Here is a 13,674-nt window from a genome sequence, read left to right as displayed (position 1 = left end):
GTAGGAGCGACTAACACCACTTTGGGTGATGGTCGCTGGGAGGGCTTTCTGGAAGGAGCATTCTAGTGGGGCCCGTCTGGTTTGAAAAGACACCAAATTCACCGAATCGAGAAACCCTTGAAAAAATCCAACGGTGGAAAAAAAAAATCTCTTTCGATGAAAAGTATCAACTCTACTACACCGCACATTGAATCGTACTGTCGGCCCACTCCACAGCGCCAATGTCGCCAATAATTAAGTCTCCTGCATCCGCTCTGCAAATGCCATAGTTTTGTGCCGTCCATAACCGTTATTTCGGGAGCTACCGCAAGATCTCGGTATATGTACAACTGTGGCGTCAGGTCACGTGCGACGCATCTTCAGAGATGAGTAGCAGAAAAAGGAACGGCATCAACTCCTTTGTCAGCTAATATGATTAGTACTTAAACGCCACTTAATCTTCCCTCTTCTGCTCTATTTCCTTTCTATCCCTTCATCAAGATGTCTGAAAACTACGGTTTTGGTACTAGAGCTGTCCACGCGGGAGCTGAACACGATCCAACCACTGGAGCTGTCATCGCACCAATTTCGTTATCCACCACTTTTGCCCAATCTTCTCCTGCTAACCCTATAGGAATCTACGAATATTCCCGTTCTGATAACCCAAACAGAAGTGCTTTTGAACGTGCTGTTGCTTCTTTGGAGAAGGCTAAGTATGGTCTCGCTTTTGCATCCGGTTCTGCTGCTGAATCTGTGATTGTTCACACTTTGAATGTTGGAGATGAAATTATTTCAGTTTCTGACGTCTACGGTGGGACTCACCGTTATTTCACCAAAGTGGCCACCAAAACTGGTATTAGTATCAAATTCACTGGACGTTTACAGGCAGACTTGGCCAACTTGCTGAATGAGAAGACCAGACTTGTCTGGATTGAATCTCCATCTAACCCTACTCTGTCCCTGACTGACATTGCTGAAATTAGAAAGATCATTGACGACTATAAAAAGAACGGACACCAAAACCAGAAACTGTACTTGGTAGTTGACAACACCTTCCTGTCCTCTTATGTTCAAACCCCATTGATTCACGGTGCAGATTTGGTCATTCATTCCGTAACAAAGTACCTGAACGGTCACTCTGATGTTGTTATGGGTGTAGCTGCCACCAGCGACGAGGAGTTGTACAAAGAATTGCAGTTCTTCCAGAACGCTACAGGAGCTGTCCCATCTCCATTCGACTCTTGGTTGGCTCACAGAGGTTTGAAGACGTTGCATTTGCGTGTTCGTCAAGCTTCCAACAGCGCTTTAGAGATTGCCAAATTCCTGCAAAAATCTAGCAAAGTACAACTAGTCAATTACCCAGGTCTTCCTGAACACCCACAACATGAGATTTTCAAGAAGCAACACAACTATGGACTTGGAGGAGGTATGATCTCATTCCGTGTTGTCGGAGGAGCTGCTGGTGCTTCCACATTCTGCTCATCTACCAAGATCTTCACTTTGGCTGAATCTCTGGGTGGAATTGAATCGTTGTTGGAAGTTCCTGCTGTTATGACCCACGCTGGTTTCTCTCCAGAGGAAAGAGAGGCCAACGGTGTTTACGATGACCTCATTAGATTGTCTGTCGGTATCGAAGAGACTGAAGACCTTGTTGCAGATATCTCCCAGGCTTTGGACAAGCTTTAATCATATAACATGTAAATTTAGATTTCCCAGTCCCTTAATGTAAAATAAAGGTTTCATCCGATATCGATGTCAGATGACGCTTCGCGCTTAAGCCTTCTAAGATCCCAAGCATTAGGTGGAGTGAGGCCAAGTAGAAACTCTCTTTCTTTTATTTGAACCTTATTAATTGCCATAACTATCAAATGTCGTCTCCTTCCAAGGGACCGTACGAACCTAACAAGAGGGTTCTTCAAGCTCCCGGTATCCCTATACATGTATTAAATGAGCTGACGTCCTCCTCCAATAAACACAAGCAACAGACTACCGTCTCATCTACCAATGCGTCTATTGCTTCGTCTGAAGACTATCAAAGACCTAATTTTTCAGCACCAGACGTTGATTTGAGTACACCCAAGGGTTCTGGCTCCTTTGGCACTGCCTATGGAACGTCTTTCCCTGACAATCACAATCTAACAGTTCCAGGCCAGCCAGGTACTTCTACCGCGAGTATGGCCAACATAGTGCATCCTTCGATGTCTAGAAGTTCGACAGGCACTTCAGTGATATCGGGCAACATAGCGAGACCATCGTCGGCGATACTTTCAACCACTGAGGCAGACGAGTATGCTAGTGTTTACTCCCTGTCTTCACGTACTAATGTTTACTTAGATGACAACAAGTCTGACTACAGCTACTCAGGAAGTGCTGGAGGGTCTCATGTTGAGTCTTCGAGCAACGTTGCCACTACTGGACCTCCATTGTCCATCCGTGAGAAGCTCCGGTTGATGAAAACGGGTGTCATCCCCGCCTCAAGATCCGACTGTGTGTCTGAAAAATCCAGTGCACACTCCACAACCCAGCCAGAGAGTGATAAGTGATTACAACCTGGGATTAAACCATAGAACTTTTTGCGTCTATTTCAAATTACTTAAGATATTGGTTTTAAGTGTTACGTCAACATCCTTTACCCCCTCTCCCCCAGACAATTTGTTTCAGACTCGATGTCTCATTGATTGCGCGACAGGTTTGACAAATTTCGTCCTAGATAATTAACTCCAGTGACATTTTTTTATTTGCCGAACATGTTGAAGTTAGCTACTAAACTGGCTCCTTGCAGCCGTGTAGTGTATGCAATAAGCAAACCTTCGATCTTGGTTTCTGCAAATCAGAGAAGATTCAACAGTTCAACTCCCAATGATACTGTCTATACCTCTCTCAATGACGAAAATGATCCTCAAAGGGATGCGTTTTTCCAGTATACTTGGGGAACTTGGTTGAAAGATGATAAAGAGCAGAAACAGAAGCGCGTGACTCGGTTTTCCATCGAAGGTGTCAACTCTCTTCTAGCTAAGATGTATGATACAAGTAGGGAAACTATGAAATCCTCCAATGTGTTGACTGCTCCAGTATGGGACAAGGAGTTAAAAGCAACGCTGCTACCTTCCAACTTGGATTTAGATACCATGGGAGTGCTTAATCCTAATGAGAAGATAGTCGTCACTCAGATGGCCAGTATTCATGAGGGAAAACATCATCGTGTTTACAAGTTGGACACAAATACTCAAAAGTCATTTGTGTTGAGGTTGCCATATAACTTAGACGGAGACTTTTACAACGATGTCCGTGTTAAAAGTGAAGCAGCTACTTTGGATTTTTTGAGATTAAAGCTTGGTATGAAAGTGCCTAAGGTTTTTGCCTATGGTGCTGACGCCCAGAATAACGCTTTACGATCTGTGTTCACGTTAATGGAGTTTATTGAGGGAGACCTACTAATGAAGCGTTGGAATCCACTTGTCAAAGACTCAGAGGGCTCTCAAGAGCAGTTAAAGTCTGTACTGGATCCTCTGGCGGACATTCAACGTCGATTGTTAGAAGTGACATTTACCAAATTTGGGTCTCTCTACTTTGCTCATGATGTTGAGGAATCTTTGAGAAAAGACCTTCCTTATAAGGGTGAAGTTGACACTATGCTGGTCAATCGTTGGAAGATCGGTCCTTCTGCTGAACGTGTATTTTATCGTGATGGTTTACCCGCAGAAGAGGTTACCAAATTCACTGGACCATGGAAAAATGCCATTGATGAAGTGGTGGCGGTGGCAGATTCTGCATTGAATAGTGTCGAACTGAGCCTTCAAAAGGATCTGACTCAAGAACAAGAGACAATTCTGAATCGTGCTAAGGAGGTGTATCAAGATTTTAGATCGGTAGCTCCCGTTTTGTTTGAATCAGATTTGACTAAATCTTCTCTCCCAAATGGTACAGAACTTTTTCTTCCGCGTCTGCATGTCCCAGAGTTAGATCCTCTTAATGTTGTTGACAATACTGCCGGGCCATATCTGTTGGACGTTGAAGGTGCCAATATCAAGCCATTTATCTTGCATGGATACCCTGTTTTCTTATCTTATGATGGACCAAAGATTTACAACGTTAACGAGGATGTTGAGGGTTATTCTGAGATGTCACCGGAAGAACAGCGATCTTATGATGTGATGTACATGCGTACACGAAACCAGTTTATCTGGGAGTTTGCCCTTAATGCCAGATGTAGAGAACTTGTAGGGGCTGTTGCCCCTGCCGTAAAAATGATTCGGGAGCCTTACCTTGCTGCTGTTCGACGAGGAGCAGACGTGCACCATTATTTAAATGTTGAGTCGTCGCTGTTGGCCTTGAGCCAAATGTGGGATTCCTATCGTGCTGGACATTTGGTTGGGGCTGAAAAATTCCCAGTTAAATGGGCGGAAACAGAAGAAGCTTTCAACCAAAAAGTGCAAAGACATAGAGAGGATCTGATTGCTTACCAAACAAAGATCGCATCTGCTCCATTTAGTGCTACCAACGGCTGGGTACCCCAAGATATGTTTAATACCTTGAAAGAGCAGGGTATAATTGTACAAGATGGTGAAGATTATGTTATCAAGGACGAATAAGTGCTGTGATATTAGTACATAGTTAAATCTGTAAATGACGGATAGGCAGTAGGTATTGTATTTATGACTCTATGAAATAGTATGCCCAGAGACTGGAAGACTTCAACTGAAATTGAAGTTGCAGCTTGAACATCGGCCAAAGTCACATATCGTACATCCAACCTCTAAATTCCGAGTTTACATCCACCTCATCGCTGATTGGTTTACCCCAACACCAAATACCGCGCGCGAGACCGACCCCGGTCCTTCGGATATCAAAACCTTGACCAAATACCAGTCAGCCATCAAACTATACACAAACCAAACCATGTTTCGTCAAGGATTAGGACTAGTCAGACGTAAGTGTTCTCCATTCCATAATCTTATGCAGTTGCCAGTGGACTAACAATAAAATAGCTCTCTCAAGGACCACCTCCCCAGCTCTCAATAGAGTCGCTCAATATCAGCTTATCCGTAATGTGAGTACTGTTAAGGCCAGTCATGATGAAGAACAAGAGATCTTAGTTGCTCAGCGTAAGGTGAGACCTTCCTCTCCTCATTTGACTATTTACGCTCCCCAACTCACCTGGATACTTTCCTCCTTCCATCGTATCACCGGTGTTGGTTTGGCTGGTGGTTTCTATGCATTAACTTGTGGTTACGCTGCTGCCAACCTCCTAGGATACGACTTTACCTCTGCTGATATTGTTGGTTTATACTCACAACTTCCCGAATACATTAAGTACAGTGTGAAGGCTATCGCTGCTTACCCATTTGTGTTCCATATTTCTAACGGACTTAGACACTTAGTATGGGACTTTGGGAAAGAGTTGACTATTCCAGGAGTTTATCGTACCGGTTACGCTGTCTTAGCCAGTACTGCTTTGGTAGCCACTGGATTGCTGTTTTTGTAAGGGAGCCAAAGTATCGCTGTCTATGCCCTTAAAATAATCTATATTTATCAAATCTTATACTAGTATATAATAATACTTTTCATGTCATCATGTCGTAGACGTCGTAACCTAATCCTCCACTGGGAAGTACAGACTCGTCCGCTGCCTGCAGTTGCAAGTCGTAATCTTGTAAAGTCATTGAAACTTGAGAGGTTTCTGACTCTCCCGAATCGGATTTGCCAGATGCTAACGTGGTCGTTTCTATGAGAGGCTCTGGGTGTCGGCTGGAGCCCCCTCCACTGTCTGAGCTTGGTCCCAAAAAGCTTATCTTGACCGGATCGATCGTAGTAGAACCTGTATCGGTCAGTACAGGGATGTCGAATCTACTTGGATCCAGAAAAGTGTAAACTGAATGTGATTCAGTGGATGTTGGGGTAATCGGCGGTGAAGAGCTTGATCGTGACAACGCTGCTGAGCTGCATTTTTTCTTCTTATGAGGCGAAGCTTGGTACTCTAGTTTGAGTAACTTCAAGGTAGAAATCTCCTGGTTTAATTTATCGATGACTTTTTTAAGGTTTCCGTTTTCTCGTGTTGCTTCATGTAGTTGAGCATGCAATACGGCCTTATCGTCCGTGATTATGTCGATATTAGAATGGATGCGGGCGTCAAATCCTAGTTCAGGAGTTTGAGAACGAGTGTCTCTATGCTGATTTGTTTGTGGTTGTGACTGCTGCTGTTGTTGGTGGTGGTGTTGCTGCTGCTTTTTTTTAAGAGCACCATTTCGTTTCACTCGACTCGCATTACAGCCTGATTTTACAGGATCCTTATGCTTGTAAGATTCGTCTGTGGGTTTCCTACCGGGTTTAGGCCTTGGCGGGAGAACCCACTGTTTCGATGTCATGATTTTTTGTTTCTCGTCATGAATGCTGCCCTTTGTGCTCTGTGTGCTCACGGTCTTACTCATGGGATACAGTTTGGGTAGCACTTGGATTGGTTTCTTTGGAGCTATAGCTGGCAGCCCAGGCTTGACAGCTATGCTCAGGGGCACCCTAGAAGGGGTTTGATGACTATTCACGCCTTCTTCGCGTGGTTCTTGTTTAATCATTGCCCCATAATAAGGAGGTTGGATAGGTCTGTGAGAAGTATAAGATGTGTAAAGTCGTTTAGAGAGGGTCTTTTTGACTTGGAGCCTTAAATGAAAAATCGCGACTCTGCTTACATGTAATTAAGGCTCAAATAGCTCTGGTCGGGCCGGCCGGAAGGGTTGGACTATTTCACAAGAAATCAGAGAAAGAGATGTTTTGAGCGCAGATCCTGTGCGATTGGCCAAAGGGCGACGCCGATAAGAAGGGTGTTGCTATGATCCTGACACGAAAATGTGATATATTAGAGTTATTATGGCAAAAGTACCTGTTCCGGGAACTTTATCGTATGATCGATCTACTGTCCCCCCTGTTCGAGGATCCGGGGTTCGTGGGGTATTTACTTAGGGTTCCCTATCTTGGGTAGCTTTATGAGGGGGGGGAGTAAGCTGAGTAGTGGGAAACAATCTAGGTTGAGTGGAGTTTCTATTGTCAAGTGTGGGTTGTCTGTAAAATGTTCACACTTGGAGAGACTATTTCCCTCAGGACGACCGAAAATAGAGTATGCGCGCCGAGCTTTCTGCTTGACCAGTTACATGACGATAACATAACTGTCCTGTAGGATAGAACTGATGAAGGTGTGCGTTCATAAGTAAAATGTTTGCAGCATAACCCTAACTATAATAGGTCATGTGGCCATGCTTGCGTTGACTATGTTTCCTTGGTCATGTGGTGATACCTCAACCACCCTTACTGTCCAACTCTTGTTCCTCATTTTGATCTTGAACAGTCTCTGCAAAGTTTGCTGCTGCAAAACTCTCTCGTTCAAACACATCATGGCTGGCCATGAACAAAGATCCATGCATTAACCCAATCTTCTCAATGTACTCCGCTTGAATTGCAGTAATCTTTATCAAGTTGTCCAAATCGGTAAGGTTTGCTTGTAATTGTGCCAGTTGTGCATTCAAATGTGATAACTGCCTTTGTTTAATGGAAGAAGTACTGTTATGAATCGATCGACGTGACATGTTGTTGATGGTTCTGACTTCTTGATGTCCGCGTTTTCTGTCTCTCAATAGTGGTGTTCGGGGGAAGTATGGTTCTAATACTTAACAGGTAAGATGGTTGCAATGAGCACCTGGTAAAGCAACTTGAATTTCCTGCCCTGTCTCCGTTAAGTTATATTCGACTCAAGGTCCTTGCTTCCTGTCTGTTCTGTAAAACTTCCCTTTGGTGTCTTCTATATCAACTTTAAAAACAAGGTAGTGTGTCGAGCGATAGTACTGTGTCTTTTTCCCTATGAAAAAAATCGCACCATCCAAGACTTCTCACCTTCAACAGCTTCAACATCATGTTCGGTCCTTTTAGAGCTACGCTGGTCGATCTAGGAGGTCTGCTATGGAAACGTCCTTGGAGAATGTCCAAACCACAGAAATATAGACTCCGCAAAAGAATGCAACTTGTAGACTCCAATATCGACATTATTTACCAGGGACTGACTGAGGAGGGTCTGTCTTGCAAAGTGATAGATAACTTGAAACAAAACTTCCCAAAGGAGCATGAAGTGCTCCCCAAAAACAAGTATACCGTGTTTAACAAGACAGCCAAAAACTATAGAAAGGGTGTTCATTTGGTTCCAAAATGGACCAAGAAGTCTTTGAGAGAGAACCCCGAGTTCTTCTAATTGCACATTTCTTCCTGTTCATAGATTATCCCACACATAGTTGCTCACAAAAAAATCACTATAATTTTCCTCCACCGGCAGTATATCACTAACACCTTTATCTTTATTGTAGATTATAATCTGATCTTTATCCTTAGATGTATCTATCATCAACCCCATGCTCTTGAAAAGCTTGAGTCTTAACACTGTCGAATCGTAGTTTTCTTGTAGATCATTCGATATCACTGCTTTTTCTTGCTCTTCTAATTCGTTGAGATTCTGGGTCAAACTAGAGATTGAATTCTGAAGGTGATTCATGTTCATCTCCAGATCTGTTATTGATTTTGCTAATTTAAATTTTTCGTGTTCAAGCTCTTCGATACTCTTTAGGGTCTGTTGACGGTCTTCTGTTTCCAATAATTGCTTGTTGAACTCTTTAAGTTCGTCTCTCTGTTTACTGATACGTGACAACAAATCTAGCTGGTGATCGAGTTTAAGTTTCCGTTTGGAGCTCAACAGAGAAAGATTTTCATTAATTTGGTTGATAGTTTGCACGTCCGGTTCGATCTGAAAATTCTCTATAGTCGACCTGATTAAGGACACAGTCTCTTGAAGATCGGACATTGGATTTATGGAGAAGGGAGATCAAAGCGGAACCAGTTGCACTGTTTACCTTTCCAGTCGAGATACTTATCCCACAGGGCCCTCACTTTCCAGGCAGAAGTCACCTAGGAGGCGCATCCCTCCGTTTGCTTCCCTCGCGACAAACTCCCCTGTAAAAGAAAACTTCACTGAATCGTACACCTAATCATACGACACTAACACAGATATAATGGATAGAAAGAGAATAGATGGGCTTCCTCCTTGGGTTTTGACCCCCAAAGAAGAGAAGGAAGTGTTTGAGAACTGGAAAACAACTACCTATAAAGCATGCGACGATGATGTCAAAAAGTTTGCAGACTGTGCTGCATCGTCAGGGTACAGCGCTTGGTTCAAGTGCCGTAAACAAAGCAAAGTGATGAGAGATTGCATCGCCTCCAGACAGGCTACAAAGTATGTGGATGATGAGAGAGACAAGTATATTCAGGAAAAAATACGTCTATTGCAAGAGCAGGGGAAAATCCAGCCAACACCAGATTCCGATGCAGAACATCCGACATCCTCGTACTCATGGTGGAAAAGGGAGAGAAATCCCTAAGAGGAAAATGACGAGGACACTAGCATTGATTAGGTAATAAGCTCGATAAGAGCTGTCACTAGGTCTGACGATTGAAATATGAGAGTCGAGGTCATCGTGAAAGCAAGGTTTCGAAAAGCAACGCATTTCATCCCCTCCTTGACACACTATTATTAAGCAACCTCTACTGCAAAAAATTGGTTCTAGGTTTGTGGATCGTATTAGTCATGCAATTGTGATCTCCACACCGGAATCACAATAACTGTATATAAACCCTGGGGACGTATGTATATATCGATTTCACCACTACTCTACAAATCTCATAAACACTCTATTATAATGTCATCCTTTTTAGACAGATGGTTATACCGTATGAGGGGAACCTCCAACACCGGTAGCTACTACTCAACACCGCAATTATCAACTAGAAGCTCAGGATTTCCTGACGATGATCCCCAGACCACTACTCCGAATCTGAGGAATACTCCGAGAGCATACTTTCATCCTGTGATTCCAGGTGATCCACTTACGGAAGAGGAAAGTTTGAAGATGAAGAAGTCCTCGGTGGACAGCAGAAAATCATCAGTCGTCAGTGCCAGTTCCGAGGAGAATGAATGATGTTTCACTAGTTTTTGCAGGAAATAGTTGATTGCTTCGACTGGTTCGATAGTTGGTATTATTTCTTATTTATTTATTCTTTCCGCTATAATATACGTCCATATTCAAACGTGCATGTCTGTAAGTCCCAAGTCTTGGTCAACCTCTTTACTACGTACGAACTCTTCCGTGGTCATGTTTGGATCTGGATCTGGAGCGTAGACGTTCTGAATATAAGAGGAGGCCAATGGGTCTTCCATGGTGATAGTGAACTTGATCTTTCCATCGGCAGCGTCCTTTATTCTTTGCAGGAATGTTTCCCAACGGGTTTTTGTAGCCTCATCCATAGAGTCTGAGGTTTCAGTGAACACTCGATCATGCAATTCCTCCTGGACTTGACGCAATAACCCTTCAATGGTAGTAAATCTACCACCCAGGGTGCCTGGGGTCAAGTCTAGATGTAGCTCTGGAACCGTCAATCCACATGTTTCAGATTTAAGGATATCTCTAGCCAAATCTTCAGCGTTCACCACTTTCAGAGTGATCTTTTTTCCCTTATCTGGGATGGCACCACCGGTTTTGACTTCATTTGATTTGTAGCCGCATCTATCGCACACTGTAGCCATGATAATGACTTCTTTGAAATGAGGAATATTCACCATTTTCATATTAGTAGAGCAAGAAGCATAGCATGAAGGACAAGTGGCTTGAAACGTCTGGACTTCGTTCTCAAAGTTTTCAATATCAGTCTGATCAGAAATAAAGCCACTACTGGTCGGGTTTCTGTCTTTAGTATTTGATGCAGCAAGTTCGTGTTGAGCCACTTCATCGGCAGAGACCAGCCCAAGTTGCACATTCTGCTGTGGAGTTCTCGTATATTCAACCTGAGACCATTTGTGCTGAGGTTCGCCAGGGATATATTCCACCCAAGAGTTCCCGGAGGGGTCATCTAGAATAAACGTCAAGGGAAAATGACTTCCCAGTAGAACCGACTTCACTTTTGCAACAAATTCCTCAATCTTTTCATATATTTCAGGTTGTTGAGTCTTTCTGGCTTCCTGTTCCGCAGACAAGTCTTCAATCATCCCAGATAGAAGTCCCTCGACGGTGATTATCTGCCCCTTTTGAGCAGGAATCTCAAGCTCCAATTCTTTGAACTCGCATGTGCATGTTTCACTCTTGACGACTTGCCTGTTGAAATCTTTGACATTCTCAATTTTCAGCATGTACTTGCATCCTTTCTCTTGGATCTTAGAAGCGGGTTGCATCTCACTGTTCTTGAAGCCACAGTGGGAACATTCAAAAGACATGATAACTACCTCCCTAAAGTAGGGAATACTAGTTAATAATAGTCTTGTGACACCATTCTTTCCACATTTCATGCAGAGAGATTCAATCTCCTGGACCGGATGGCCCTCAGCATCAGTAGCTCCGGTGTAGCTAACTCCCTCCTGGGCCTGTTGCCCTAATGGTTGAAAAAATTCCTCCTTCTCATCAGTCTTCTGTTTCTTGTTCTGAGCTTCCTGTTGTTGGTCTTTATCCATAACTCTAATGATTTTCTACAAAGATCAAACGATATTTTTTTGCCTTCCTAATTTTTTTTTGTCGTTTGTAAAGGCATTACATAAGCTTTTTCACTACAAACTGCAGTATGCGCATTTCAGCAAGTGAGCTTAGATGCCTACTGTTCAAGTCCCTCTGGGCCAAAATAATCAGTCTTTAGTCATTTCATTTATTATTTATGGTAGTTTTCTAATTGCTCGTGCTTCGAGCTATGCATAGGTACAGGATTAGCACCAGAACTTGTAAGTGCGGTACCAAAATGGTTTCTGCCTTAGGAGTTCTCTTTCCTCTGCAACCTCCTGCTTTAATAGGTTAAGGTCCATCTCTCTGCGGCCTGTATCCAAGTCCATCTCTTCACTGCGAATGTACATTGCCCAATTTCTCTTGTAGATTTTGTGTCCCAGGTATAATACTAGCACTAACGGAACACATAGGTACCCTTGAAAGAAGATGACGGGGGATGGCTCTGCTCCTCCTACTGGGAAGAGTGAAACCCAGAATTGACAAATGACGATCAGGATGTTGACTAGCAGTCCAAAATATGACCCATACACCCCTGTGTTACTCACATAGGCAAGTTCATCCAATGATCTACCTTGTTTTTTCATCGCATATCGGAATCGAATGTGCGACAGAACAATGGCAGACCACAGAAATATGGAGCTCAGACCTGAGATACTCAATAGCCATGCGAATACGGTGTCTTGATCCTTGTAGGCAGCGATAAAGGAAAACAGTCCCACTACTGCAGATAGCAGTAGGGCATATAGCGGCCTTCCTTTACGATCAACGTAGGCAAATATCTTCGGTGCCATGCCTTGAGCAGCGAGAGCACAAATTGTTCTGGAGCACGAAAAGGTGGCAGAATTACCTACTGAAAGTAGTGATAGCATGATGACGGCATTCATAACAGATGGAAGGCCTGAGATTGTGTGTGTTTGGATTGCGATGACAAATGGCGATGCAGATGTTCCCCCTCCAGCTCCCAGTAACCTTTCAGAGTTAAAGGGAACCAACATACCAACTAAAAGTAGCACAACAATGTAGAATAAAAGAATTCTCCAGAATACGTGTTTAATGGCAGCTGGAAGGGCTTTTCTTGGGTTGGCTGATTCGGCAGCAGCTAGACCACACACTTCAGTACCCATATAAGACATGGCAGCACTGACAAAAACTGAACACACACCTTTGAATCCAGACGCCAATGCTCCTGGATCATGCCAATATTGTGCACCTATGTATTCGTGAGTTGGACCTCCACCGCAGATCAACACCAAAGCTAATATTATGAAACCCATGATGGTTACGATTTTGATGGATGAAAAGACAAATTCCGCCTCTCCATACCCTTTAACCCCGAAGAAATTAACTGCTACGATGAAAACATAAAATATCGCCACAAATATGTCTGGATTGATGCTGGTGGTCCAAAACTTAATGGTCATTGAGGCAGCCACTAATTCCAATGGAAGAACAATTAACCATAGCAGAGCGTAATCCCATGCCACTGCAAAACCAAAGGATCTGTCAATGAAACGATTGGCAAATGTGGTATGCGAACCTGCGACTGGGAATCTGACAGTGAGTTCGGCCATTGCTTGGACGACTGTATAACAACATGCACCCGTGATAATCCACCCTATTAAAACACCTAATGGTCCTCCCGTTCTTAGGGCCGTTCCAGAACTGACAAATAGACCAGTACCTATGTTTCCACCTAGAGTAATTAGCAGAATATGCCTTGGCTTAAGGGATTTTTGCATAGGAGAATTGGCAGTTGCCGCTATAGCTCTCTCAGCTTCTGTCATACCTGGGGAGAAGGCTGACTCATCTAAGTCGGCGCGTTTGAAGGAGTCTTTGAACTCCTGCCACTTACTTGGGTTGGAGACAGATGGATCTGCCGTCGATGTTAGCACAGAGACGGCATCCAGGTTCTCGATTTTCTCTTTACCTGACATGAATAGGATTTGATGGAAAGAATAAAACTGAAAAGTCAGAGAAAGGAGAAAAAGAAAGTAAAAGTACGGAAGAAATAAATGCAAGTGTTGGATGAAATCAACTTAGCGGTCCATAATGCGGAGAGTAGAGGATCGGTTTCGGCGGGTAGAAGTCTCCAGTTAATGCCATACGATTTTTTGTCACGTTAGGG

At 43.5% G+C, this 13,674-nt stretch overlaps 12 protein-coding genes across 12 annotated transcripts; 7 read left to right on the top strand and 5 right to left on the bottom strand.

Annotated features, from left to right (window-relative positions):
• Nucleotides 1-480: 480 nt before the first annotated feature.
• On the top strand, nt 481-1,665 carry PAS_chr1-4_0489 (Cystathionine gamma-lyase; the record flags this gene model as incomplete). The annotated part of the gene is made up of 1 exon (XM_002490578.1): nt 481-1,665. One exon carries the CDS (start codon nt 481-483, stop codon nt 1,663-1,665), a length of 1,185 nt encoding a protein of 394 aa, XP_002490623.1.
• Nucleotides 1,666-1,847: 182 nt separating this feature from the next.
• Nucleotides 1,848-2,522, top strand: PAS_chr1-4_0488 (Hypothetical protein; the record flags this gene model as incomplete). Its single annotated transcript, XM_002490577.1, has 1 exon — nt 1,848-2,522. One exon carries the CDS (start codon nt 1,848-1,850, stop codon nt 2,520-2,522), a length of 675 nt encoding a protein of 224 aa, XP_002490622.1.
• Nucleotides 2,523-2,726: 204 nt separating this feature from the next.
• PAS_chr1-4_0684 (uncharacterized protein) lies at nt 2,727-4,571 on the top strand (the record flags this gene model as incomplete). The annotated part of the gene is made up of 1 exon (XM_002490576.1): nt 2,727-4,571. The coding sequence occupies one exon, from the start codon at nt 2,727-2,729 to the stop codon at nt 4,569-4,571; it is 1,845 nt and encodes a 614-aa protein (XP_002490621.1).
• A 307-nt stretch (nt 4,572-4,878) lies between these two features.
• On the top strand, nt 4,879-5,464 carry PAS_chr1-4_0487 (uncharacterized protein; the record flags this gene model as incomplete). Its single annotated transcript, XM_002490575.1, has 2 exons — nt 4,879-4,915; nt 4,968-5,464. 2 exons carry the CDS (start codon nt 4,879-4,881, stop codon nt 5,462-5,464), a joined length of 534 nt encoding a protein of 177 aa, XP_002490620.1.
• A 79-nt stretch (nt 5,465-5,543) lies between these two features.
• On the bottom strand, nt 5,544-6,548 carry PAS_chr1-4_0486 (Hypothetical protein; the record flags this gene model as incomplete). Its single annotated transcript, XM_002490574.1, has 1 exon — nt 5,544-6,548. One exon carries the CDS (start codon nt 6,546-6,548, stop codon nt 5,544-5,546), a length of 1,005 nt encoding a protein of 334 aa, XP_002490619.1.
• A 717-nt stretch (nt 6,549-7,265) lies between these two features.
• PAS_chr1-4_0485 (Hypothetical protein) lies at nt 7,266-7,553 on the bottom strand (the record flags this gene model as incomplete). Its single annotated transcript, XM_002490573.1, has 1 exon — nt 7,266-7,553. The coding sequence occupies one exon, from the start codon at nt 7,551-7,553 to the stop codon at nt 7,266-7,268; it is 288 nt and encodes a 95-aa protein (XP_002490618.1).
• A 323-nt stretch (nt 7,554-7,876) lies between these two features.
• Nucleotides 7,877-8,209, top strand: PAS_chr1-4_0484 (mitochondrial 54S ribosomal protein YmL31; the record flags this gene model as incomplete). Its single annotated transcript, XM_002490572.1, has 1 exon — nt 7,877-8,209. One exon carries the CDS (start codon nt 7,877-7,879, stop codon nt 8,207-8,209), a length of 333 nt encoding a protein of 110 aa, XP_002490617.1.
• Nucleotides 8,210-8,227: 18 nt separating this feature from the next.
• On the bottom strand, nt 8,228-8,812 carry PAS_chr1-4_0483 (Hypothetical protein; the record flags this gene model as incomplete). Its single annotated transcript, XM_002490571.1, has 1 exon — nt 8,228-8,812. The coding sequence occupies one exon, from the start codon at nt 8,810-8,812 to the stop codon at nt 8,228-8,230; it is 585 nt and encodes a 194-aa protein (XP_002490616.1).
• A 208-nt stretch (nt 8,813-9,020) lies between these two features.
• Nucleotides 9,021-9,386, top strand: PAS_chr1-4_0482 (Evolutionarily conserved copper-binding protein of the mitochondrial inner membrane; the record flags this gene model as incomplete). The annotated part of the gene is made up of 1 exon (XM_002490570.1): nt 9,021-9,386. One exon carries the CDS (start codon nt 9,021-9,023, stop codon nt 9,384-9,386), a length of 366 nt encoding a protein of 121 aa, XP_002490615.1.
• Nucleotides 9,387-9,704: 318 nt separating this feature from the next.
• PAS_chr1-4_0481 (Hypothetical protein) lies at nt 9,705-9,983 on the top strand (the record flags this gene model as incomplete). The annotated part of the gene is made up of 1 exon (XM_002490569.1): nt 9,705-9,983. One exon carries the CDS (start codon nt 9,705-9,707, stop codon nt 9,981-9,983), a length of 279 nt encoding a protein of 92 aa, XP_002490614.1.
• A 104-nt stretch (nt 9,984-10,087) lies between these two features.
• On the bottom strand, nt 10,088-11,506 carry PAS_chr1-4_0480 (uncharacterized protein; the record flags this gene model as incomplete). Its single annotated transcript, XM_002490568.1, has 1 exon — nt 10,088-11,506. One exon carries the CDS (start codon nt 11,504-11,506, stop codon nt 10,088-10,090), a length of 1,419 nt encoding a protein of 472 aa, XP_002490613.1.
• Nucleotides 11,507-11,752: 246 nt separating this feature from the next.
• PAS_chr1-4_0479 (General amino acid permease) lies at nt 11,753-13,483 on the bottom strand (the record flags this gene model as incomplete). Its single annotated transcript, XM_002490567.1, has 1 exon — nt 11,753-13,483. The coding sequence occupies one exon, from the start codon at nt 13,481-13,483 to the stop codon at nt 11,753-11,755; it is 1,731 nt and encodes a 576-aa protein (XP_002490612.1).
• Between the last annotated feature and the right edge of the window lie 191 nt (nt 13,484-13,674).

Source organism: Komagataella phaffii, chromosome 1 (genome assembly GCF_000027005.1).
Source record: "Komagataella phaffii GS115 chromosome 1, complete sequence".
In the NCBI taxonomy this organism is placed as follows: domain Eukaryota; kingdom Fungi; phylum Ascomycota; class Pichiomycetes; order Pichiales; family Pichiaceae; genus Komagataella; species Komagataella phaffii.
This window is presented reverse-complemented; position numbering and strand designations above follow the sequence as displayed.